The sequence below is a fragment of the Loxodonta africana genome, chromosome 15 (assembly GCF_030014295.1).
Source record: "Loxodonta africana isolate mLoxAfr1 chromosome 15, mLoxAfr1.hap2, whole genome shotgun sequence".
NCBI classification, from domain to species: Eukaryota; Metazoa; Chordata; class Mammalia; order Proboscidea; family Elephantidae; genus Loxodonta; species Loxodonta africana.
In genome coordinates this window covers 29,620,464-29,645,923 of record NC_087356.1, presented here as the reverse complement: position 1 = coordinate 29,645,923, position 25,460 = coordinate 29,620,464, and the positions used below count along the sequence as shown (strand labels likewise).

Sequence of the window (25,460 nt, the reverse complement as noted above, 5' to 3'; positions counted from 1 at the left end):
GTTGGCCCCCAGCCATGTTCTAACTGATAATAGCTCCTCCATCATCTCTTCCACAGATATAGTCAATTTGATTCCTACGTATTCCATCTGGCAAGGTCTATAAGTATAGTTGCCGTTTATGTTGTTGAAAAAAGGTATTGGCAATGAATAAGTCATTGGTCTTGCAAAATTCTTATCATGTGATCTCCAGTGTAATTTCTATCACCAAGGCCTTATTTTCTAACTACAGATCCTTCTTTTTCGTTTCCAACTTTCACATTCCAATCACCAATAATTATCAGTGCATCTTGATTGCATGTTTGATCAATTTCAGACTGCAGAAGCTGGTAAAAATCTTCAATTTCTATATCTTTGGTATTAGTGATTGGTGCGTAAATTTGAATAATAGTCGTGTTAACTGATCGTCCTTGTAGGCATATAGATATTATCCTATCACTGACAGCATCGTACTTCAGAACAGATCTTGAAATGTTCTTTTTGACAATGAATATGACACCACTCCTCTTTAATTTGTCATTCCCAGCATGCCAGACCATATGATTGTCCAATTCAAAATGGCCAATACCAGTCCACTTCAGCTCATTAATGCCTAGGATATCGATCTTTATGCATTCCTTTTCATTTTTGATGACTTCCAATTTTCTTAGATTCATTCTTCATACATTTTACATTCCAATTATTAATGAATATTTGCAGCTGTTTCTTCCCATTTTGAGTCAAGGGCTAGGGCCTGTCAAAAGACCAGGAACTCCTGCAACCAGTCTTTCTACTCTTCCATTGTTGCATTTGACCATGGTGCTGATCAGAGTTTCTCTGCTTTCCCCCCTCTTTTCACCTCCTTCAGCACCAGGGTCAGAGTCAGAAGATTTATATGTAATCATTTTTGGAAATCTGCAAGTTCTGGGGGCACATGGTCAAACTTAGATCCAGACTCCAGTCAGCATGTCTGCTAGGGAGGTCTTCACTGGACTCCAGACCGAGCACAGTTGGAGTAAGGTCTGGGAAAAGTAGGCCTCCAGGGGTGGGCATGAGCCACCTAAGATTTTAAACAACCACAGTAAAGACTATATTGTAGTTACCCATCGTTTAAAAAACAGAGGCATTGCCACATCCATTTGAAATGAAACAAATCAAAACAAAACAAATTTGAATTCCCCTAGTACAGAGTCTTTTGAAGAATGCTCATCGGATGTCACTTTGGCTCCTCCTTACAAGGTTCACCACTGCACACAACCTGCTTCTTTACTGCCTATTAGCCCTTAACCCATCTCTATGTGCTTCCCTCATAGGCCTCCCACTGACAGAGTGCTCAGTCGAGTACAAACAAGTGTCTTCTCCTTTCTTTGGTTTGGGACCTGCTTTCTCTGGGTGGTGAAAAGCATACCTGGTTCTAGACTCCAGCCCTGCTAAAACAGCTTTCCCAGCTTTGGAATACTTGGCTGAGAACTACAGTTCCTGATTTAATTGGTCTGGGGTAGGGCCCAGACATTGGTATTTTTTAAAATTTCCCCAGGCGATTCTTATTTCAACCAGGGTTGAGATCCTCAGCCGGAGGAACACAGCTGCCCAGTCCTGATGGCCCAGGACCCAGCAGCAAAGTCAGGCAAAGAGGAACTGAGAGTAAACTGGAGTCTTAGGCAAAGTCTTTTCTACCCACTTCCTGGGCTCTGGGAAGCACCAGGCCAAGAGTTGTCTCACCCAGAATTCATGTCTAGGTCCGATTCTCTGGACCCATGAGGGCCAACTGGATCTGACACCTACTCTGACATTCTTTCTTTCTTTTCCTACTTTATTTCTACCTTTATTTTTATCTCATGTTGCAGTTAGTACAGTCATTTGATACATCACTGACATCAACTACTAGCCTTCTCACCAGTCCTGAACATTCTTATATTTGCAATTCTGTTACCAGTATTGAAACTGGGTATACATTTTAAAACTTTGTAATATCAAGAATGCCAGCCTAGTGCCACAGAGCATTGTGCACTGTGGCGTGCGAACGTAACCGCTGGAGCAGAGCATGACACCAAAGAAGACAACACCTGGGTGAGGGACTCATACCGAGTCCAAGCCCTCCTCAGTGATGCTCCAAGGCTTAAAAAATAATAATAAATAATGCTTATGTTTGGAGTGGTTTTGGGGAATCAAAAAATAAACTGTTTCAGGAACTTGTTGCTCCCCTCCCCCGGATTGTCCCTAGAAGAACCCGCAGAGAAACAGTCGCTGTCAGCTGACTGCCTGCCTGACTTCTGCTTTCCTGCTCTTCCTTTAGCAGACCTGCATGCGACCAGTGCTGTCAACAAAGCTGAGCCACAGGGAAGCAGCAGGGGCAAGATTTCCTTCTCTGACTGCCACAGGGTCTCTGCATATGGAAGTGTTAGCTGCCTCCTCCACAGATAACACACATTCCCCTCAAACTGGATCATAAGCCAGATCTCTCACTGTAAGGCAACTGCTCAGCCAGCCCAAGAGAAAACAAATAAAAATCATGTCAGACCCAGAAAACAAGTTAACTGTTGTGTAGAGTGATAGAGATACTGTAGATTCCCAAACCAATCCTGCTTTCTTCTTTCCACTCCCCTGCCTCCTCCCAACCCTTGCCTGCTGGTAGAGGTGGAATGGGCAACAGATGTTGTCTGTTAATCACATAGCCTGAGGTAAACTGTGACCCACAGTCCCTCCCTCAATGTTGTTTTTTATTGTAGTGTGTCTGAAATGTGATCTCCAAGAGAGACTTCTTAGCCCGTCCCTGCTCCCTGGCACAGCTGACGGTTCCTTGAGAATGGATGACCCCAAAGGAGACTTCAGCACAATCTACCAGATGGCTTCCCAGTCATCAGCCTCTCCTTACAAGCTCCAGGTGGTCAAGTATGTTCCAAAAGAACCTCCCCCATCCATGCAAATACTTGTTCTTACTGGTTCCATGGCTAGGTAGTTCAGAGACGGAGGGCATCTCCGAGTGTAGGCAGGCAGGAGGAGCCAGCTCCAAAGCAACAATTACATGTACGGGCATGAAAGAACAAGTAGAGAGCAAATGAGAAGATGGCAGAAGATGTACCTCGGTAGAACGTTCTGAGGTCTGGATGAGGATTGGAAATCCCGAAAGTCTCTGAACATAGAGAAAAACAAGATCAGTAGAAAATAAAAGCTTTACATCCAGTAATTCTTATTGAACACTTACTGTGTTAGGTGGCAGGACAGAGATCTGACCTTCAAGGAGCAAGCAGTACATAGAATCTTCTCCACCCTACTCCTGTTTCTCTAAGCACTAAGATTCTTACTTCCAGGGGAGCTAATTCTAGGGCAGAATTAGGAGCAATGGCAGAGATCACTTTTACTGTTTCCTAATTCTTATGACGATGCTCAGTGCACAGGTACCTGAGCAAGTTTGTTCAGGGGTTTGTGGCTATGGATGCTGTTAGAGAACCTTCTTAAATGCATCCTTTGTCAACAAGTTGCCATGAAAGAGCCAGGGCTGGGATGCAGATGGTTAGCATACTATTGGGTAACATGATTGCTGCAGCAGAGTACCATGGGAGCATCCCCAGAGAAGTCCCTGGGAAGGAATGGGTTCAGCAAAGGAAATATCCATCAGGGTCTCGAGCCCTCATGATGGCTGCTGCATTCATTAGCAGATTTTGAGAATCTGCTGTGTGCCCGATACCATGCTAGGTGCTGGCCATACAAAGATGAATAATTCACAGGTCCCAACTAAAGGCAGAGTCCCTGGGTAGCTCAAACAGTTAAGCACTAGGCTACTAACTGAAAGGTTGATGGTTTGAACCCACCCAGAGGTACATTGGAAGAAAGGCCTGGCAATCTGCTTCCGAAAGGTCACAGCCATGAAAACCGTATGGAGTACAGCTCTACTCTGAAACACATGGGGTCGCCATGAGTCAGAACCTACTCAGTGGCAACTGGTTTGGTTTCTTGTTTTAACCTAAAGACTTTCACAGTAGGGTCTTAGACTTAAGCTGAATTTAAGTGCATCTGGGTAGAGGTTCTGGATATCACTAGAGTCTCTCACTGCCGTTGTTTCTTCTCAGGGCTCTAAAGTTCAGTGGGGTCTGTGAATCACTGATGTACGGGCTCCCATTCATCCTCAGACCCACAAGCTGTTGGCAGCTGGACTGGGATGAGCTGGAGACAAATCAGCAGCATTTCCATGCTTTGTGTCACAGCTTGCTGGTGAGTACCCAGGTCCCCAGGTGAGGACCACAGAAAAGCAGCTAACTGGATCCTGCCCTAATCCCAAACTTGCCCCCATCCTCAAGAGCATAGGGAAAAAAACTGGAAATACTCTGGAATTTGAAGCACCTCTGACTTGCCTTTGTTGGTTCCATGCTACAGAAAATAATTCCTGAATTCAGTTATATAACACTAAATTTGAAAATCCCTGATTTTGTAGGCTGAACATTTAAATGGCAAAGAAGGATTTTCCGTAAGTAACTATATTTTAAAACCCACTTTCTTCTTAACACTGTGCTGGGCATTATGATTTATTTAAATGAAGAGCACCTGGTCTGTGCCAGACATTGCGCTAAGCCCTAGATATTCAGTGGTAATATAAAAGGCATCATCTGTGGCCTCAAGAGATTCACTCTGTAATAAAAGAGACAGAATTAAACACACACACACACAGAGACATACATATAGATATTCCTGAGTGGTGCAGTTAACATACTCAGCTGCTAACTGAAAGGTTGGAGGTTCAAGTCCACCCAGAGGCACCTCAGAAGAAAGGCCTGGCGATCTATTTCTGAAAAACTTAGCTATTGAAAACTCAATGGCAATTGCTGTGTGCATCAATTTTTTTTTTAATTGTGATTTAAGTGGAAGTTTACAAATCAAGTCAGTCTCTCATACAAAAATTTACGTACACCTTGCTCTGTACTCCTAGGTGTTCTCCCACTGATGAGACAGCATACTCCTCCTCTCCACCCTGTATTTCCCGTGTCCATTCAGCCAGCTCCTGTCCCCCTCTGCGTTCTTATCTCCCCTTCAGACAGGAGCTGCCCACATAGTCTCATGTGTCTACTTGATCCAAGAAGCTCATTCCTCACCAGTATCATTTCCTGTCTTATGGCCCAGTCCAATCCCTGTCTGAAGAGTTGGCTTTGGGAATGGTTCCAGTCTTGGGCTAAAAGAAGGTCTGGGGACCATGACCTCCAGGGTCCTTCTAGTCTCAGTCTAGTCTTTTTATGAGAATTTGAGGCCTGTATCCCACTGTTTTCCTGCTCCATCAGGAATCCTCTGTTGTGTTCCCTGTCAAGGCAGTCATAAGTTATAGCCGGGCACAACCTAGTTCTTCTGGTCTCAGGCTGATGTGTCTATATTTTTAATTGTGATAATTTTATAAAGGAAAAGAAGAGACTGCTGTAAGAGGACCTGTCTGTGAAAGTGACATTTAAATTGAGAACTGCATGATGAATGGGAATTAGCCAGGTGAATAGTGGCAGGAAGGGCATTGCAAGTGCAGGAAAAGGCATGTGCAAAGACCCCAAGGCTGGAAAGAGCTGAGAGAAGAATCAAGAACAAAAAGCCATTGTGGCTGAAATACAGAGAGCTGACAGAGAGGCAAAGGTGGGGTTGGAGAAGTGAGTAGGGGTCAAATCACACAAAGCTGTGTAGGCCAAATTAAAGACATTGGACTTTAAGTCCATGAATAATAACATCATCTTTTTAAGTTTTTAAAGGTTACTTACACTGAAATTTGGGAATGAACTGGCAGAAGCAAGAATGGCGACAAGAAAATGAGGTAGGAGGGCAAGCGATAATGGCAGCTTGGGCTAGATGTTGGAAGCCAAGATGAGAAAAGCTGCCAATTAGAGAAATATTTTACAGATAGAATCTTCAGAACTCGATGGAGGAAGAGGAAAGCACCAAATAGCTGCTTCATTTCTAACTTGAACAACTCGGTGGATGCCACTTCCGCAAATGGAAAAAATAAAAGAGCACACACGTGAAACAATAATACAACACGAAAGCAAAATACAACAATGGCAAATATAACTCAAGGCGATGCATAACTGCTCCATGGATGGTTTGACCCAGTCGGATGTGGGCGATCAGGACAGCGCAGCAGTGTGTCTCTTTCACTATCAGAAGCAGACTTTTTTTCCTGTTTCAAAGCCCACACTCCCTTTTGAGTCCACCCACTGAGTTCCTGTTTCCTATCCGAAGAACACCCATCTCTGGTCTTTGCAGAGCAGAGACAACAGATGCCTTCTGACTGGTAGTACCCAACAGCTCAGTTTACTCCCCACTCCACCCAATTCCTCAGCATCTCAGAGACGACACATCACTAGTTAGGAATTTCCCCTGAAACCCTCCAGTACATTCTTATAGTACATGGTATTTTAAACATATACTGCCATTCTAATACACTGCTACAAGGAGTGTGAATTTTCTGGAAAGTAGTAACTTTCAACACTTGAATTCCATTACTGGGAAAGTAGTCCAAGAAAGCAATCAGAAAACGGACCCAAGATGGATGTACCAGCATGTTCAGCTCAGAGTGATTTACAGTAGTGAATAAATAAATTAAAAGGAACAACCTAAATGTCCTGAATAGAGGAATGTTTAAATCTAAATAGAAGAAAAGTTGTAGGAGCTATAATTTGGCCAAACAATAAGGTGCTATGTAGCCTTTAGAAATAAGAATGAGAAAGAATATTCCCTTCCACTCTTAGTTTATATACACAAGATCAGAGTCTCTCTGCGCTAGACTTGGAGTGTGAGAATCTGTATTTATTTATTCAACAAATATTTACTGAGCACTATGTGCCAGGTGGAAACCCTGGTGGCGTAGTGGTTAAGTGCTATGGCTGCTAACCAAAGGGTCGGCAGTTCAAAGCCGCCAGGCGCTCCTTGGAAACTCTATGGGGCAGTTCTACTCTGTCCTGTAGGGTCGCTATGAGCCGGAATTGACTCGACGGCACTGGGTTTGGTTCGGTTTATGTGCCAGGCACTATTCTAGGGGCTGTAGAGAGCTCTTCCTTATCATACCTCTCACATGAAAACTCTCACAAGTTCTGGTTATTCCCTCACTAATACCCTTTTCTGGAGCACTTAGGGACCCTGGTGGCCCAGCAGTTAAGCGCTTAGCTGCTAACCAGAGGGACAGCAGTGTGAATCACTAGCCACTCCTTGGAAACCATATGAGGCAGTTCTACTCTGTCCTACAGGGTCGCTATGAGTTGGAATTGACTCAGTAGCACCAGGTTTGGTTTTTGGTTTTAGTCACTTAACCAAGCACTTTTCAAACTTTCTCTCATTTAATCCTAACAGTAACTGTGTGAGGGAGGGACCATTGTCCCTATTTTTACAGATGAGGAAGATCGAGGCCTAAAGAGGTCAAGTGACTTAACAAAAGTTATACAGCTATTGGAAGTGGGTGAGTCAGAATTTGAACCAAGTTCTGTTGACTTGGAAGTTCATGTGTTTAACTTCTTTGCAAAATTCTATACACTGGATGTGACCAGATACAGACTGCAATGCTAAGGCTAATTATTCCTTCACTTAGACCTCATGCTTCTGCACTTTATTGAACTTGAACTCACTTGAAGTTGACTGGGTCTTCTTAACAGCCCTCACCCATCTTGTGTTACTGCTCTCTCTGCTCTATGTTTCATCCAGGTTAAAGACCACTCTCCTTTTCTGGAAAGGAGAGAAGCAAAGTTTGAATGGGTTCTTTCTTCTTGCTTTTCACATGACAACATCTTCTCCAAGCAGCAAAATCCCTGAAAGGCAGTGTGTTAGTGGAAGGCATTTTTTATAAGCATCTGCTCATTCATTCAACAACAAAGAAAAATTTTTTGCATACCTTCTGCATGACAAGACCTAGTTCAAGTTTTAACCTTCCTGGCCCTCTTTTACAAGTTTGCAGAACTTGTTTAACCCATCCTTGGTCTTTGTGTTCTTTCTGATGCCTTTTTCATGTGCTGTTTTAAAGTCTGATGTCAAGCCAGCTCCCTGTGGAACTCCCTTGCCTCCTGTTTTTCATTGTGATGTTCCCCCTCAAGCCAACTTCTCATTCTAACTTCTGTCTTTCTGTTAATAGCACTACCACGACCGTCTAATCACCCAAGCTTGAAACCTCAGTAACTTTCAGTCATCTCACCCTTTTCACAGACTTCATCACCAAGTCACATCAATTTTCCTCTCGTGAGTTATAACTGACTGCCCTTTCCTTCTCATTCCTTTGTTCTCACCGAGACTTCATCAGTAAACTCCGAACCTGCTTTCCTACCTTGAATCTCTTCTCTTTTCATTTGCCTTGCACTCTGGCACCAGATTAATGTTCTTGAAGCATTCTCCTGATTAGCATATGTTTTTCTGTGGTGCCAATACCCAGTCACTGATTAAGCTTTGCCTGTTCTCTTCCCACACCATCTGCTGCATTTGTCTTCTCCTTTCCATTCTTATTGTCACTATCCTAGTTCAGGCCCTTTTTACCTCTTTCCTTTAAATATTGCAATCATCTCTTACCTTGTCTCAGTGTCTTTGGTGTTTCTCCTTCCCAATCCATTTTATGTGCTGCCACGAGGTTACTCTTGAAACACAGCACAGATCTTACCATTCCTCAGCTTCAAAATATCTTGTAGCTTCCTATTGCTTATACATTCAAGTTCTTAGCCTAGTATTCAAGGTCCAGTCTGGCTTCCATTATTCCCCCTTCGTGCATTGTATATACTCCAGCCAAATTAATATACAAACCTTACATTTTCCCACTCTTGAAGCTTTACTCACATTGTCACCTTTTCATCTTCATGTGTTCAAATCCTACCCCATTCTGAAAGACTCATCTCAAATGGTGTTTCTTTAATGAGACCTTCCAGATTCCTCCATTTATCACTAGACATTTGTGTGCTCTATTCCTTTTTAGAGAGAAGCATATTTCAAATAGCTTAAGGTACATAGGATCCTATGATTTGGGTTAAAGTCTAAGATATAAATTTGACTGCCCAGACTCCGAGATGATGTGGTTGCCTTTCCTAGTGTTTCTAACATTCCTTACTTTACCACCTAATTTAATTCCTCAGTCTTAGTCAATTTAGGTCCAGAGTAGAAATTCCTCCACTTTGTTACCTCTCTTTTTTGGAGAGTCAAAGCAAGGCAGTTTTCTAATCTGTTGTGGTGAAATGTAATTTGTATTGCCCATGAAAAGCATGGGCGTTAGAATAGATGGCTCAAGATTGCTGACAGCTTCCTTGTTTCCCAACTGTGTGAATTCTGACCTTCGGTGTATTCATCTATTTGTAACCCTAACAAATCTAGTAGCCTCCACATGATTTAGTCTTTGCACCAATGTCATGTAAGGAAGCACTACACAGAAGCCCAAAAGTAATTTTCAAATTAATTTATTTTGTGTCTTCACTGAACACCAAAGAGGATCTATTTCATAACCCATGATGACATTTCTCAGATCTCTTTCTCCCCAATTATCTCAGACCTGGAACTGTTCCAAGAGCCTTTCATAAAACTCTCTCTACATCTCCAGTTCCTGTTCCTCTCTCTGTCTGCGCCCTCCCCGTCTCAGCCACGTGTTGTGTAGATTGACTTAGCCTCACTGACATAGTTCTCCTCCCTCTCATGGCCTGTCTCTCTCTACCTTTTCAAAATATGCAGGAATAGAGCTGACATGAGCTCCTCCTTTGTCTGTTTCCACAAATGTAGTCGATTTAATTCCTGTAACATGATAAGACTACTCCTTTCGTGAGTTAGAAGTAGAGTGGGAAAGAAGGGAGAAGGTACATGGTGGACATGTTAGTAACTCTTGTCCCCTGTCACATGTAAAATGTTGTTGTTGCTGTTGTTAGGTGCCATCGAGTCAATTCTGACTCATAGTGACCCTACGTACATTAGAACAAAACACTGCCCAGTCCTGAGCCATCCTCACAATCACATGTAAAATAGAGATAATAAAATATACCTCGTAAGGTTTTTAAGATGATTAAATAATATTACATGTTTAAAGCACCTAGCATATGCCTGGCACATGATTTGTACATAGTGGTTGGTTAGTGGTTCTACAATTTCCATTTGTTTCTTTTTGTATAGGTTCCAGTTTGCTGGAGAAATTCTCCATATTTTCACCTGTTTTCTTGTACTCAGTAATCGTTATTTAAATTCTTATCAGCTAACTCCAATCACCTGTGGATTTGTTTCTGTCGTTTCTTTTTTCTCTTGATTTTCAGACATTTGGTCCGGACTTTCGGCAAACCTGGTAATATTTTAATGGAGGATACATTGTATATAAAGAAATTGTAGCGGCTCTGATTGATTTTGGCGTCCTCTAGAGAGGGTTCATCCTTCCCTGCCCTAGGCAGATAGAGTAGCGGCTGATCATCCTATTCCACTCAGGCAGGACTGTGCTGCATTAAGGCTGGGCTGCAGCCCAGCTAAGGCTCAGTGCACCCCTGGTTTGCTTCTGGCCCTTCAGGGTTTTCCACTGAAAGCCTGATTTATTATGTGCATTCCGTCCCCATGGAAGATCCCAACTCTAATTTTGTCTCCAAACACTGCTAAAATATTCAACTTTTCAGAACTTTCTGCTTGGGTGTTTTTGCCTCCTGCCCCAAGCAGTCCCAGTATTTGGCAAATGAGCTAAGTGGAAAATTGGTTTGAAGCCTCCCCCGCCACCACCATGTCTCTCCCAAAAGGTCTGCTGGTTTCTCTGTTCCCCAGTAAGTGCTCAATGTGTGCAAAGTCTGGATTCTCAGACACTGCCCCCTACCCCGTGCATGTCTGCATGCACACACACACACACACACATACACACACACACCACGCACACACACATACACACATACGCCACACACACACACACAGACACATACACACACACACACTCATTTCCTCCAGCCTGGAATCAACATAGGCCCTTGGGGTAAAAGTGACCACAGTAATTCCCACTCCTCTCAGGAGTCTTCCTTTGTCACAGACTTAGCTACCTCTAGGTCCTATTGCCTCAGGACCTCCCCCACTGCCTTCAGACAAATGGTTTCTGTGTATTATTCAGCTGCTCTGGTTGTTCTAGGCAGGAGAACCAGTCTGCCGCTGGCCACTGCAACCCCCTTAGATACAGAAGTAGATGCTTAACAAGTGTGCAGTTATTTTCTCTTTGTAGCTCCCATCTGGCTAAACAAACTCTACAGTACATTCTCTGGTTTACCCTCAACCATCTGGCTGGCTCCTCCATGTTTTCATTTTCCAGTTCCTGGGTTTCCTTACAAGTGTAAGCATGGCTCAGTTTATTCAGTGCTGTCTCTTCCTCCACCCCTTCTTTTAGAGCAGTTCTTCTGCCATAATTAAATTCTAGTCATTAGTGCCAGCCCACCAGGCCTCATCAGCTATAAATGCTGTGTAACTTTTCAGATTACATTTTACATGTATTCTAAGCCTTAGTCAACTGCAGCCTTAACCGATACTCCGTTCCCTGATGTTTTACTTGAGACTTAAATGTGGCACCCTTCTGCCTTCCTCACAGATTATTTTGCTTTGAGTCAGAAGATCGCTTCATTGAATCAGCAAAGCTCTTGATAAAACATTTTTTCCCAGTCTTTCCTGAAAGACATGTGCCATCCCTTCGTTCCTATAAATTTCACTCCTAGATCAAGGCAGACCATAAGAGAGGTATATGCTTGGACTGCATTCTTTGGAACTTGTATAGCTCTGTATCAAAAAAGCAATTCAGTTATTTTTAATTTAACAAAATTCAATAAGCCTGTTATTATTACTAAATGTATGAATGTATACAGTATAAATCATAAATGTATTTTTAATTTTTAGAAATATAACGCTTTATTACATTTAACGAGTTCTTCCCTGTTCTAAACACCTCACAAATATTAATGTATTTTACCCTCACAACCATCTTAAGAGGCAGGCATTATTATCCCTCTTTTACAGATGTGGAAACTAAGGCCCACATCACCCAGCTGGTAAATGGTAGAACTAGGTTTGAACCCAGAAAGGCTGGCTCCAGAACCCAAACTCTGGACCACTCTACAGCCATATGAAATCCATTATCGTGCTGATTGCAGGAGTTCTCTGAAAGATCATTCACTACTCAACAAGGACCCACAAGAGAGCACCCAGATTTTATACCAGGAAAAGCTGTGGGGCTCCTTTCTCCCAAAAGGAAGTGGTCTGCATTTCAGTGAGCTCATCTAATCCTGGCTCTATCCTTGCCCTACCCTGATTTTTCCTTTGTCCAGTCCTCTTAATTATTTATTTTATATTTCTGTTTTGTTGCATTTTTCTAAACTGGCTTAACTGCTTTATGGAATGTGGCAAGAAGTAAGTATATAAATAAATAAAATTAATGTTTTCCAAGCCTTTATGCCATGAGTCTATCCATCCCCAGGAAAACACTATTTCAATAACCAAATCCTACTGTGTACCCCAGTTATGTAGCTAGTGACTCACTTTCCACAGCCTCGTTTCTCTTACAAAGTCATGTCTGTGCGAACTAGAAAAAGAAATGAAAATACCACCTAGGTCTTTCAGTTTCCTACTTAAAATGTCAGTCTCTGGAAATGCATTCCAGGGCTCTACAGGCCATGTCCGCCCTAATTGGCCACAGAAGTGACAGAACTTAAGCCAGGATGTGTCCAGCAGGAGTCTGAATGTGCAGGCGATGAGCTGGTTGGGCTATAAATGGGTGGGGAAATGGAAAGTTCTTGGTTATACAGGCTTAGAGTCAAACCAAGAATTCAAGCTGAATGGGGTGATGGCAGGTCAGGAGCCATTTTAAAAAAAAGAAGAAGAGAGAAAAAAGTTGCAGAGTGAAGAGTCTACAGTGAAGACAGACAGGTTCTAGGACAACAGGCTAGCATTGGGCCAGTGGGCTTCCTAGACCCAGCCTTGTCTCTTTTTTCTGGGTTCATCTTTACCATGCCCCTCCATCCGTCACTCCAGCCACAGTAATAGATGACCAAAAGTTCCCGAAATATGCAAGCCTGTTTCACAATACACCTTTTTTCTTGCTACTCCCATCCCACTGCCTCTGCTCCCTGACAATATCTACTTGTTTCTTCTATTTTCTGCTTAAGTGTCTTCACTATGAAGCTTTTCCTGCCCCCCAGAGTCTACCTCCACTCATCCTTTTTGCCTTTTCCCCACCTGTGTACCTGTTGCCACATTTATCTTTACCTTCACAGCACTGCTAAGCAGTATGAATTTGCACCATAGCTCTGCCATATAAGAAATGTCACATCACGGTATTTTTTAAATCGAATTTAGAAAATATCGGTCCCCAAGTGCCAGGATATTGATGTACCCAATATTGTTTAGATGCCTCTCTCCCTCCCTAGGGCCATGCTTAGAATCTTAGAGGACTAACACAGTCCAGAAAATGTGGGAAGTGGTCTTCAATACACCTTAATTACCACTGAGCTGCTTATTGTCTGAGTTATCATGTCCATTTCAAAGATAAATTGGCCCTCCCCCTCAGGATTGGGCCAGGTTAAGGAAGCTTTTGTTGAGGGTCCCAAACTCCAGCTCCTAGGGTCCAGCTCCTTTGGGTCCTTCACACAACTATTCTCCCATTCAACGTACGATATATAAAGGGGTAAGGTCTCTGACTCTGTAGGAAACCCCAAGGTCCCCATTATCTCCCCAATTTCCAATAACGTCCCCCTCATTCTCCTGGGGTGGGCCATTTCTACTTCTTCCATCTACCACCAGCTATTCAATAGGCTCTGCAATGCAAGCTTTGATGAGGAGTTGTCTTCCAGGAACTACAACTTCTATCTTCATCCCTAAAACCCAACCACCTTATTGGAACAGAACAGGAAAACATCTCTTATGCTTGCCAGAGTCCTACAGCACAGGAACTATACAGAGTCCTTAACTCAGTAAGTTATCCCACTATGAGTTTCCCCTTTATAAATATTTGTACCCAAAAAGAGAATTTACTTCCCATTCCAGTTTTGCCTCCAAGGATGTGAAGCTATACCAGCCTTTAGCCCAACCTCTCTGTTGTCTGGACTGAACTGCATTCCGTAGAGATCATAACCCCAAAAGTGAATTAATGCCTCATAATGTGTATTTTAATGTGTATAGAAACACAACTGATTTTTACATATTGATCTTGTATCCTGTAATCTTGCCAAATTTATTTATTAGTTCTAATAGGTTGTGTGTGTGTGTGAATTCCTTATGTTTTTCTATATGCAAAAGATAGGTTTATTTCTTCCTTTCCAATCTAGATGCCTTCTGTTTCTTTTTCTTGTCCAATTGCCCTGGCTAGGTCCTCCAGTACAACGTTGAATACAAGTGGTGAAAGCAGACATCCTTGACTTGTTCCTGATCGTAAGGGAAAAGATTCCAGTCTTTCACTATTAAATATGACAGTAGCTGAAGGTTTTTCATAGAGGTCTTTGTCAGGTTGAGGAAGTCCCCTTCTGTTCCTAGTTTGTTGGAATGTTTTTATCATGAAAGCGCGTTGGATTTTTTTTTTTTCATTTGCTTTTTCTGCATCTATTGAGATGACTATGTGGTTTTTTTCCTTTATTCTACTAATGGAGTGTATTATATTGATTGATTTTTTGCAGTTATTTCCAGAATAAAGCTGGGTCATGGTATAAAATCCTTTTTATACGTTGCTGGATTTGGTTTGCTAGTATTTTGCAAACCAATGTTGCATCACTGTTGAAGGATAGTCCCAATATCAGCAGAAACTTTTGGAAGACTTGACACAATTTCTACATACCTCTTCTCTAACAGAATCTTGGCTACTGCCTCACAATTGGTGGACTCAAATTCCAGGGGTCATAATTTTCCTGTGTGCAGCATTCAAGGATCTTAGCAATCCCGCTGTGTAACAGATGTGAATTTACTCCACAACACTACGGTGCAAGAAATGTCACATAGCCAGAGTCTTATAAATCAAATCAATCTGCCTCCAAGCTCCCAGTGACTTGCCGCAGTGGCAAGATAGTCCATGCTCAGTCAAGTCTTGGTAGAGTGACCAACCATCCTGGTGTGCCCAAGACTGGGTGGTTTCCTGGGACATAGGTCTTTCAGTGCTAAAATTGGCTCAGTCCTAGGCAGACCAGAATAGTTGGTCATCCTAAACAAAGTGTTGGACAAACATTAGTTTACAAGCCTCTCGCTTACTAGATTATAAACTCCCAGAAGACAAAGAATGAATTTCTTTGTACCCACACCTAGGGACATAATAGGCACTCAATACATTTTTAGTTTTATAAATTATTAGCAAATAAACTAAAGCACAAAAATGTATGAAAAATAGAAGCTAAAAAAAAAAAGAAAACCAAGGCCTCAGCCCCCTATCAGAAGATTTGAGCCAACTGAAATCAAGTGCAGCTTTCTAGGTATCCCTTCCAGGGAACATCCCTTCCAGGCTTAGAGAGGCCATGTCCTCAGAGCAGGGGGAAATCCACCTCCCCCCCCCGCCCCCCACTTCAAGCACATACACCCTGATTTCTAGATCATTTATATCCAATTTGATGGATTTGATAAGCATCGGGCAGACTCTCCTTCCCATTTTGGATCTCTTCCTCAAGAGGACAGCACATCTCCAGATGGAAGCAAAAGGCTACGAAAGCATGAACTTCTGAAAGTGCCCGTAAAGCTCTTAGCACTTTCTGGTATGATTATGGTTATGATTGTGGTTAATTCCCCCGTGCCCAAATCACCTGCTCCCCCAAACGTTTTAGTGAGCCTACTCCATGCCTGCAAACTTGTCAGTCAATTCCTGAGGTCGCCCACCACAGGAATGATACACACCTCTTCTTCTTGGAGTTATTAACGGATTTCCTACCTTCTGGTACCTACCAAACTCAGAGTTCTGTGCTGTACAGAAGAATGACCCCCAGCACATTCCCTTGAGGGTATAATAACACGCATGCTTCAGCAGTTTTTTTTCTGCCTCACTGTGTCGCTTTCCACTTGTCCCTCACAAGATACTGGTATTCCTGTATCCCCTTAAAATCTTTTTTTCCCCTTTTGCCTTTCTTCTCATGTTATTTCTTCCAGCCTTCCGTATAAGCCAGAGTGGGTAAAGCTAGTGTGTTTTCTTTCATCGTATCAAGTAGAGAGACGGTTATGTGTGCACCAGGTGGAACTGATGACCACCTCACGCAGAAGGATGCACTTTACAGATGACTGCAGCAGCTCTGACTACATATTTCCTGAAGTTTTGTGGTTTTCCCTGAAAAACTGCCACAGAAAATTGCCTCATTTCCATGCCTATCTTAAAAGGGCACACTTAGAAAAACTGGTTTTAAGTCTGCTTGTTCCTTCTCTTCACCCATGGTGCTGACCTCTGTTAATCTACATGGCACACGGTGAAGTGCCACCCTCTTTTCTATGGTACCCTTCACCCACGGAATGGATCCTGACCCTTCACCCACAGAGTGGACCCTGACCCTTCACTCACAGAGTGGATCCTGACTCTTCTTTTTGTCATGTATCCGGTGGCACTGATAGGGAGGCCCTGTACCCACCTGCCTCCTTGTTACACCAAAACTTTCCTTTTCCTGCTGCTCCTCCTCTCGCCTCACAGGCTGCTTCAATACCTTCTTAAACCTTCTCTGGCCATCCCAGGGATATTCTCCCATCCCCACACTCTAACCCCAGTTGTTAGCAATACAACCAGATTTTCCACCCTCAATATAATTTTACAACACCCAGGTGCAAGTATTTGCTTCAGTTATAATTCTTAAAACTCCACATTGACCATTGAGTAATACATTAGTGTCCGCCGCCTCTATGGTGACAACTACTTCAGGTTAAAGGGTATTTCTTAACTTGTCTCTCCACTGTTAACCCCTCCCCCCCCTTTTTTTTTAATTGTTAACCCTTTTGAGATATTCTCTGGCACATCCCTGACCAGGGAGGAAGGGCAGTGCCTTGTGGCATTGGTGATTCAGATCAGACAGGAAGGTCTTCCCTCTCAGGGCCAAAGTGAAATGGCTCAGCCCTCCCTGACTCCCCTAGAGGAACTCAGCAGCCTCAACAGGGACTGATCCTCAAAAGGTGCCAAGGACTGGAGATGAACCAGGGTTTGTGTATGTCCTTGTTTCAGAAAAGAGAGTGGCTGCTGTTGGCCAAAGGGGAACCCCTGAGCCTGGGACAGAGCCAGAGAGCCCCTGCCAGCACCTTCTATGTGATCATGCCATCGCCCTCCCTCACTCTGCTAGTCAAGGCAGTGGCCACGCGGGAACTGATGCTGCCCAGCCTCTTCCCCCTGCTACCTGAAGACCCACCTGATGACAGCCTGAAGACTGTGGAGGCAAGTGGGGCTCAGATCTCAGACCCATGAGGCAGAGTGAGGAGAATGACGAGAATGGAGTTGAGAAAGGGTGAGGGAGAGGAGCGAGCCTGTGAGGGAATGGGTGGGGAACAAGGAAGATGTGGTTCCAAGGGGTGTGGGAAGAGGTCAGAGAAGAAAGCAAGGGTATGAACTGAGACCAGGTGGAAGGAAGTTAATGCTTAGATTAAGGCAGCAGGTGAGGAATGAAGTAAAAAGGAGACTGGAAGAGAAAATTAGGGAGAGAAGGGTAGTTGGTGTAGGGGAATGAGTGGGGATTAGTGCCATCCCTGGAGGAGCATAAGACACACACACACCCTTGAAATCTGATCAAAATGAGCACCAAGGAGAAATGGGAAGACTGCCACAGAAGGGACACCTGGATAGAGCGCAAGTGCATGTGAAAGCAGGGGAGGAAGTCATAAGCCCAGGCAGTTTCAGCTCCAGGTCATGCACTTGATTCTTGTTGTGTTTCATTTTGTTTTGTTTTTGCACTGGCTGGCTACCCTGCCCTCCCACTCCACTGCCACCATGGGGAGGAGATTGTGAGGTTAGAAAAGAGAGATGTATGAATTAGGGGAAAAGGGGAAAGGAGAAGACACATGGAAGGCAGAGGAAGACAAGAAGTAAGGAGAAGGGAGAAAAAGGAGATGACAAAGACATAGAAACCTTGGTATGAGTTCTAGTACCTTTGCGTGCTGATTTTTGTGTCTCTGAGTATGCATGTATTTGAGTCTCTAGACTGGTGTCTGTGTCGGTAAGTCTGTGCCCATCTGTGTGACAGACGGCATTTCCTTATGGGTTCATTTCTCTGCATTATGTGTACGTGTGTATACCCGTGTTTGTGTGCTTCAATTCTGTTGAGGAAAAGGCAGCCAATGTAGGAGCTCAGAACAGGAAGGACTTCAAAATGAGACTCAGCTGCAAAGGAGGGACCAGCTCTGAAGGCCCATCTCTTCCCCTCCTCCCTCCTCCCTCCTCCCTCCTCCCTCCTCCCTCCTCCCTCCTCCCTCCTCCCTCCTCCCTCCTCCTCGGATCTGGATTCTGTATTTCCTCTGTCAGCCTCCCAGGCTGGGGTGGGAGGGGTGGCTCTGGGCAGGGAGAACTGGAGCCCCCTTGCAGCTGGATGGCTGTCTTACGTGCAGAAACGACAGAGCCTGGGATTGTTCTCCCGGCTTGGCTGCCATGGGGATGCCAAGAGAGGTGGGCACGAGTGGCCGTGGCTCGCTCAGTGTCTCACTTCAGGGCCAATGGCTCCTGGCACAGGATGTCATGGCCGGAAAACCTGACTGCTCAGGAATGCTGCGCTCAAGTGTCTCTCCTGTTATGCTCAAGCTCACCTCGAAGGCTGGGAACGCTGTATACTTACTGCCTGCCTCAGCCAGCCCTGCAGGCCGTGAGCGCCAGCAGCCTGCACTGCACGTGGCCTCCCTCAGCGTCCACAGTGCATTCCCTGTAGCCCTCCCGGGCTCCTGGCCCCTCTCAGAACCCCAGGTCACACTCCTCAGGGCCAGGGTGTCCAGTGCCCCTACCTACTCGGGATCCATGCCTCACACTTAACATCACAAGCACTCAGACCTCAGGGACACCCGTCTACTTCACAGACTTCAGTGACACCCTGGGTCGGTCGCACCTCCACCACTGCAGCTTCTCATGCTCAAGGGTCTCTGCCTATCCATTTTGTATTTCTGTGGCCTCAGTTTCCGTGGGTGAGGCTCCTCCTCTCTTTTCCTCAGAGCATCCTCGACAGCCTGGAGCTGGAGCCCACCTACAACCCCTTGCAGGTCTGGAGCCACCTGTACTCACACCTGAGTAGCACCCTGGCCAAGCCTCAAGGGCGGCTCCAGTCAAGCAGGGAGAGCAGAACCCTGAGAAAGGTAACAGCTCCCATCCATACGTGTTTTTCCTTACTGCCCTCCCTCCCCTTTACACCCAGAGTCCAAGAAAGAGTGCCCTCCTGCTTGTGGCTCTGTATAAGCAGGTGGATGGGGTCAGGTCGCCTTCGGGAAACTGGGCCTCAGGAGACAAGGATGAGGTTTTCAGAGCTCATGAAAAACCAGAGGGAGTAAAATCCAAGCCTCATTACAAAGTTCCATCCCCCAACCCCCCACCCAAGGGAGTAGCCTTCCTCCCTGATCCCACCCGTGGTGGAGGGGAGAACCAGGACAACAGAAGAGGAAGAAAAAGAGTAGCCTTTTGCCCTGCTGTTGTGTGCCCTGGAGGTCCACTCATAGCAGTCCTATTGGACAGAGTAGAACTGCCCCATAGGGTTTCCTAGCCTATAATCTTTACAAACCAGATCCCCACATCATTTCTCCTGCCGAGCCTCTGGTGGATTCAAACCCCCACCTTTCAGGTAGCAGAAGGCTTAACCGTTGTGCCACCAGGGCTCCTTGGCCTTTTTCCCTAGACAAAAGAAATTACAAACAGTACCAAGTAGGGGGTCTGCTTGGCTTTTTAATGTATAGCTATCTTAACTGTTGGGAAACACTGGTGGGTTGTGGTTAAGTGCTACGGCTGCTAACCAAAAGGTCTGGCAGTTCAAATCTGCCAGGGGCTCCCTGGAAACTCTATGGAGCAGTTCTACTCTGTCCTGTAGGGTTGCTATGAGTCGGGATTGACTTGACAGCACTGGGTTTTTTTTTTTTTTAATCTCAACTGTAGCATTTATAACTCATTAGTCATTTAACAGACCACTATCCCACTAAGCAAACTGGCTGTACTGGAGCTACAACCACACCGCCCTTCTTGAAAGAAAAGTCAGTAGAGAAGGTAGGAGAAGAAATGCCCAAAGGAAGGGAAATTCACATTTACTGAGTACCAACCTGTGGTCCATGATAAGTGCTTTCACACAAATTTTCCTCATTTAATCCCTACAGCATCCCTTCTAGGTAAGTCTTACGCTCGTTTTACAGTTGATGGTAGTGAGGCTGACCAAGGGTAGTAAGTAGCTCAGAGCCTAGGCTCTAGTGACAAGGATTGGAGAAGAGTAATTGAGGGCAAAGAGTTCTTTTTATGAAATCCACATTCTCTAATGTTTGGGCTTCTTTTTGCTGCTACTAATCTTTTCCTAGTTTCTCAGGAACATTGCCTTTAGAAAAAACTCCCATGTGTCTTAGTTGAAATTAGAGAAAGACGATTCCAAAATACAGTCAATTAGAGGCAGGACAGGACTAGATGTGTGGAAGTGAGCCCATCACAGTCAGACCCCTAGGCTAGCTGGCAGGCAGGCTGACAACAGAGAGATTCAGCAGGGAGCCAGCACTGTGGAGGCTGGAGCCAAGGGGACTCCAAGGTCACACCCCTGGGCCTTGAGGCTGTCACTCCAGGGATGGGACAGGTGAAGGACTTAGGACAGGAGGCCCAGCAGGGAACAGGACAGGAGATCAGAAGCTGTGGTCTTCATACAAGCCTCTGGTTGTTCTTTTTGCAGGCTGGGCAATTGCAGGCCAACCGAGTTCGAGCCACAGTGGCCCCTCTGCCTGTGACTCCAGCCCCAGGCAGAGCCCCCAAGATGCCAGCAGCCCAGAAAGCTCCCTGGGAAGGCTTCTTGCTGCCTTCCAATGAGGAAGAGGAAGAGGAGTATCCCTGAGGACCCTAAGGGGCTGGTGCGAGCCGGCTGACCTGCTCAACCACACCCACACTATGGCTCACAAGTGGCTGTCTGTGGTCAGACTTGCCATCTGTCCACCTAAGCCTCCTCGTGCTGCCAGGAAGCAGGGGCTGTAGTTTTCTTTTGGATCATTTGATACCGTTAACAGGGAGATTAAACTCGTTCAGCCTCCACCATTGTCAGGAGCATTCCCAACTGAGAACGTCTCCTGGTAGCCTTGCAAGCAGGTGGATGGGGTCAGGTCACCCTCGGGAAACTGGGCCTCAGGAGAAAAGGACGAGGTTTTCAGAGCTCACGAAAAACCACCCAAAACCAAACCCACTGCCATCGAGTCAATTCCGACTCATAGCAACCCTACAGGACAGAGTAGAACTGCCCCATAGAGTTTCCAAGGAGCGCCTGGCGGATTTGAACTGCCAACCTCTTGGTTAGCAGCTGTAGCACTTAACCACTACGCCACCAGTGTTTCCCATGAAAAACCAGCAGGAGTGAAATCCAAGCCTAGTTCCAAAGCCGGCGCCCCTCCCGCTACACCCACCACACTGCAGGTCTCTTCAGCTTCCAGACAGACAAGTGGTTGTTGGGGTACCCATATGCAAAGTGGGGGTGCGTGGTCAGGGGAGAGGATGGTGTGAAAAGGGCCTACCCCCTCTCCCCTCACCCTACACCTGCCCACTTTCCTGTCAGCACCGCCCCCCACCCCATGCACAGAACAACTCCCACTGATAAAACATTTCACTCTGGGTTTCAAATTACACTAAGTCCTTTAGAAAATTACCTCATTTCATACAAATAACCCTGTGAGGTACAACCCATTGTTAATTTTTTCATTTTTCAGAGGAGCACTGGGGAGAAACAGGGTTAAAAATGCTTTGTCACTTGCCCAGGCTCACAGAGCTAGATTCCTGCTCTGCCGGGACTTGACCACCATGCTTACCTCACCGCAACACACCCCTCACTGGGGCCCCTGCTCCTTGCCTGGCTCCTAGCACATTCCAGGTTCTCCTCCTGATCCCTCCACACCCTCCTGATCCCCCCACACCCACGCAGCACACCCCGCCACTGTGTCCCCTCTGTGTCTGGTCACACACATAGACCTCTTAAACCCAAACTGGCTTTAATGAGAATAAAATTTTTTTTTAAATATATCTCTGGCAGGGCAATGGAGGGGAGGGGTTAGAACCAGGCACAGTTCAGCATTTCCCTAGAGTCTCCATACAGGCCCCTCAAACTGCACCTGTTCTCATCGTACACCCCTTTCTATAGATGTAGTCCAGCAGTTGTCCATTCCTTTGGGAGGTGGAGGGTTTAGGGGTGCTGGCCCTCCCCAGATCCCATCCCTCAGTTCCTGCCATCTGTTCTACTTCCTAGGACTTGTTGGAATTGGTCATCCTTCCCTCAACAACCCTAATCCCTCTGAGACCCTGGTCTCACACAGGAGCCCCCTGTGCCCTGCTTCCCTCTAGTTCTCACAGGTTTTGTTCATCCCCAGTGCCATCTCCCCATAGTCTTCCTATTAGCTCTGCCAGCCAGGCCTTACTCTCATATGGAGTCCTCTGACTGGACTCCAGTCCTACTGGTCTCTGCTCTGGAGAGCCCACAGTCCCAGCTCCCCGAGGCCCCATTCTTCTGGACCTGACTATACAAGGCAGTGCCTGAGTTGTGGCCTTTGCTGCCACTGCCAGTTTCAGTACTAGGTTCAAGGAAGACCAGGCCTTGGGGCTTGGGAGCTAGGAGAGGCTTTGCGCTCCGAGGGGGGGGCACAGCATAGTCATCAGTGGCTGGGTTGTAGGGGAGCTCATAGCCCTCCTCCTTCACCCGCGCCTGGCACCACCATGCATCCTTGGGCTCTTGAGGCAGGTCATAAAGGCCTCGGGAAGGGGCTGGGGCCAGGCCCTCAGGTTCGTCATAGATGGGGTCTTCTTTGGGGTCCTTCAGGTTGGCCTTCTGCAACTTCTGCTGTACATGCTCATACAAGTCCCAGTAGAGAGGTTTCTTCAACTGCGCCCCGTCTCCTGCCCGAGCACGGGTGCTGTCCAGGGGGTCTGAATATAGGGAGTCCTGGGAAGGGCCTGGAGGGATGCGCAGGGAGTCTAGCGGTTCAGCATACAGGGATGGGGGGCTGCACAGGAGCTCCTGAGGGCCACAAGGAGGAGCCAGCTTCCCTTCTGCCACTTCTTCATGGGAGTCAGTTCTCAGGACATCATGCCCCTGACCAGCCTTTGCCTGGGCCTTCTGCTGACGGATGGCTGTCTCAACTGCCTGAAAGATGTCATTTCCCTGTGCCGTCTGGAAGGTGAAGGTTCCGGGGCCAGACGGGCAACGGCGGCCGGCCTCAAAAGAGAACATAACCTGAAGGTGGTATACAGGGAAGCATCAGAGGAGGTGAGTCACAGGGCTGAACTAGGTAGGGAATCTGAAGATACCATCTGGGGAGCGGGGGTCGCAGGGTAGGCCAAGAAGGGGGGTCCCAGAGAGCAGAGCTTCCCACCTTCCTGTCCTGTCCCACCCCACCAACAACTGCCCAACCCAGCAAGCCCTCTCTGACAGCCGTCCCTGACCGTCCTCACCCCCCACCTTGTCACGGCCATAACGACGCAACAGAGTGTAGGGCCAGTAAAGGAGGGGCTCCAGTTTCTGACTCTGGGTGCCCATGGCCAGAAGAGTCAGCCTCTCAGCCTCTGTCCTCAGCATGTAGGAGCCATGCAGGCCACAGCGTTCAGCAGCCTCAGTCCTCTGCACGGTCACCCAGAACTGAGATCCTGAAAGGAACACTAGATTAGATGCTTAAAAGAGTTACTGGGGAGTAGCGTGAAGGAATGAGGACCCGGAAGGAGTCAGAAGCAGAGTGTCCTGGCACTCACTTGGAAGCCAAATCTTCCCTTCCCTATGGGTCCATGAACCCTCTAATCACTCCCTTCCCAAGGGCACTCCTCCTCCCCACTCCATCCCTGCCCGGACTTCTTGGGGTTTCTACCTTCCCAAGTGGGGCTATAAAGCGAGTTCTCCAGCATCTCCAAGGCAGAAAGTTTAGGTGGGTTTTCGGCAGGCGCCTGAGCCCAGCTGCCTTTCTGTCGTAAAGAGAGAGGGAGTGTAGAGGACCCCATAATCTCCCAGCGTGGCTCCCAGGGTCTGAGCCAGCCGGATGCTTCCCCGCTTCGCCCCAGCCCCTCGATCGCACTCCCCAACCTCCTCACCGGAAAGGCATTTCGGCACAGCGTCTGCACCCAGGCGGCACTGGACCGCGCGTCCGCGGCCAACAGGTGGGAGCGCTGCGCTGTGTCCAGGCGGAAGGCTGCGGCGCCGGGCTCAGGGGGGCTCTCCACGGCCACGGGGACCACGCTGACACACTCTGCCAGGCGGATCACCTTGCAATCCAGGCGGCGCGAGCCCCCGCGGCCACCCCCTGAGCCCGACCCCTTGTGGTCAAAGAACTCGAGCCGGGCCACGCCGTTGGGGCTGGCAGGGTAGAGCACAGCCCAGGTCTTCCTCCACCTCTAAGGAGAGAGACACGATGGGGTGCGGGGCGAGCGCGGGCTGCCCGGGCCCCTACCGGGGCGGTTGAACGGGCTCAGACTAATTTGGCGTCTCAGGCTGATTTGGCGTCTGGGGCTTCCCGACCCGGGGCAAAGTCTCCCAAGGACGACGCCGCTCCGTCTCCCCAAGAACAAGGAGGACGTACCCCGACGCTTCTCTGGAGTGTGCAGAGCGACTTCGCGGGACCATCACCGGGCTCTCCAGCTCCCGGCGCCGCGCTCCAACCCGCGCCCGCTCCCTCCTGCTTTCTGGGCCCTTCCGCCCACCCCCTGCTCTGAAGGGGATCGGCAGCCCCTGGCCCCCACTACCTTGGTCCCGAAGCGCTGACTCTGTAAAAAGAGCGGCCCTTCCATCTCAGCCCCGTCCATGGCCCCCGGCGGTCCCTTCGGCGCTTCCTGGCACTGCGGGCGGGAGGCGGGACGGGGCGGGTCGCAGGCGGGGCCGGACTCGTCAGAGGCGTTCCCGCCCTTCCCTGCCCCCGCGGGCCGCGACAGGGGGGAGGGAGAGGTGCAAGAAAGACCGGGGTCCCCAGATAAGCTGGGCGGCCGCACCACCTCCGGGACCTTACCACGGCCGTGGGGCGCGCACAAGTGGCTCCGCAGAGAGAAAACTTCGGGTTTCGGCCAGACAGCCCCGGCGCCTGGGAAGGGGGCTGCGTGTGACGTCTTATGCCCTGCGTGACATCAGAGTGAAGGCCGTGACATCACCCCGGGAGCGCCTACCGGCACCCTGGGGCCCCAGAGGGGCCACGTGGGCCCTCATGGCCTCAGTTCCCCTCGCCCGGCCCGCCCCCAGCCCGGCCGGAGTCGCAGTGTTTACCCTCCGCGAGCCGGGGGCGTGGGGGAAGGGCTGGGGGCTGGAAGGCTTCCCGGAACCCCGAGCCCAGCGGCCTCCCGCCGCCACGGGGGCTGCCGCCCGGGCCTGTAGGCGGCCCCGCGGCCTCTTGCGTGTCCAGCTACCCGACCGCAGCTGTCCGGCCTCCAACCTGCGGGAAAAGAAAGCCTCATTGAGCGGGCCGGGAGGGCG

The 25,460-nt window shown here is 47.5% G+C and overlaps 3 protein-coding genes across 5 annotated transcripts in view; 2 read left to right on the top strand and 1 right to left on the bottom strand.

Moving 5' to 3' along the window:
• LOC100675299 (meiosis 1 arrest protein) overlaps positions 1–10,970 on the top strand; it is a 72,598-nt gene extending 61,628 nt beyond the window's left edge. Inside the window, exons 5-6 of the mRNA XM_010593671.3 lie at positions 2,706–2,868; positions 4,047–10,970. Coding sequence (XP_010591973.3) covers positions 2,706–2,868; positions 4,047–4,212 — 329 coding nt within the window. The 3' untranslated portion in view covers positions 4,213–10,970. The remainder of the gene's footprint in view (positions 1–2,705; positions 2,869–4,046) is intronic.
• A 5,908-nt stretch (positions 10,971–16,878) lies between these two features.
• LOC135227785 (meiosis 1 arrest protein-like) lies at positions 16,879–21,591 on the top strand. Its single transcript, XM_064268777.1, has 3 exons — positions 16,879–17,266; positions 19,021–19,161; positions 20,718–21,591. Exons 1-3 carry the CDS (start codon positions 17,027–17,029, stop codon positions 20,874–20,876), a joined length of 540 nt encoding a protein of 179 aa, XP_064124847.1. The 5' UTR covers positions 16,879–17,026; the 3' UTR covers positions 20,877–21,591.
• Positions 21,592–21,997: 406 nt separating this feature from the next.
• On the bottom strand, positions 21,998–25,367 carry DOK1 (docking protein 1). Of its 3 annotated transcripts, XM_064268775.1 has the most exons (7): positions 25,254–25,367; positions 25,003–25,107; positions 24,743–24,835; positions 24,095–24,394; positions 23,875–23,968; positions 23,475–23,659; positions 21,998–23,249 (listed from the first exon to the last, which is right to left on the bottom strand). In XM_064268775.1, the coding sequence occupies exons 3-7, from the start codon at positions 24,800–24,802 to the stop codon at positions 22,440–22,442; spliced, it is 1,449 nt and encodes a 482-aa protein (XP_064124845.1). In that variant the 5' UTR covers positions 24,803–24,835; positions 25,003–25,107; positions 25,254–25,367; the 3' UTR covers positions 21,998–22,439. The 3 variants fall into 3 exon arrangements, with proteins under 3 accessions (XP_064124845.1, XP_064124846.1, XP_010591972.1); XM_064268776.1 differs by lacking the exons at positions 23,875–23,968; positions 24,743–24,835; positions 25,003–25,107; positions 25,254–25,367 and having other exon boundaries at positions 24,095–24,180; XM_010593670.3 differs by lacking the exons at positions 23,875–23,968; positions 24,095–24,394; positions 24,743–24,835; positions 25,003–25,107; positions 25,254–25,367 and having other exon boundaries at positions 23,468–23,864.
• Between the last annotated feature and the right edge of the window lie 93 nt (positions 25,368–25,460).

Coding starts and splice junctions, on each gene's coding strand:
- LOC135227785 (XM_064268777.1), top strand. CDS start 17,027: ATGAACCAGGGTTTGTGTATGTCCTTGTTTCAGAAAAGAGAGTGGCTG. Junction 17,267..19,020: donor ACAGCCTGAAGACTGTGGAG/GCAAGTGGGGCT, acceptor TCTTTTCCTCAG/AGCATCCTCGACAGCCTGGA. Junction 19,162..20,717: donor AGAGCAGAACCCTGAGAAAG/GTAACAGCTCCC, acceptor TTCTTTTTGCAG/GCTGGGCAATTGCAGGCCAA.
- DOK1 (XM_064268775.1), bottom strand. CDS start 24,802: ATGGACGGGGCTGAGATGGAAGGGCCGCTCTTTTTACAGAGTCAGCGC. Junction 24,395..24,742: donor GTCAGCGCTTCGGGACCAAG/GTAGTGGGGGCC, acceptor CTCTCTCCTTAG/AGGTGGAGGAAGACCTGGGC. Junction 23,250..23,474: donor GTCGTTATGGCCGTGACAAG/GTGGGGGGTGAG, acceptor TACCACCTTCAG/GTTATGTTCTCTTTTGAGGC.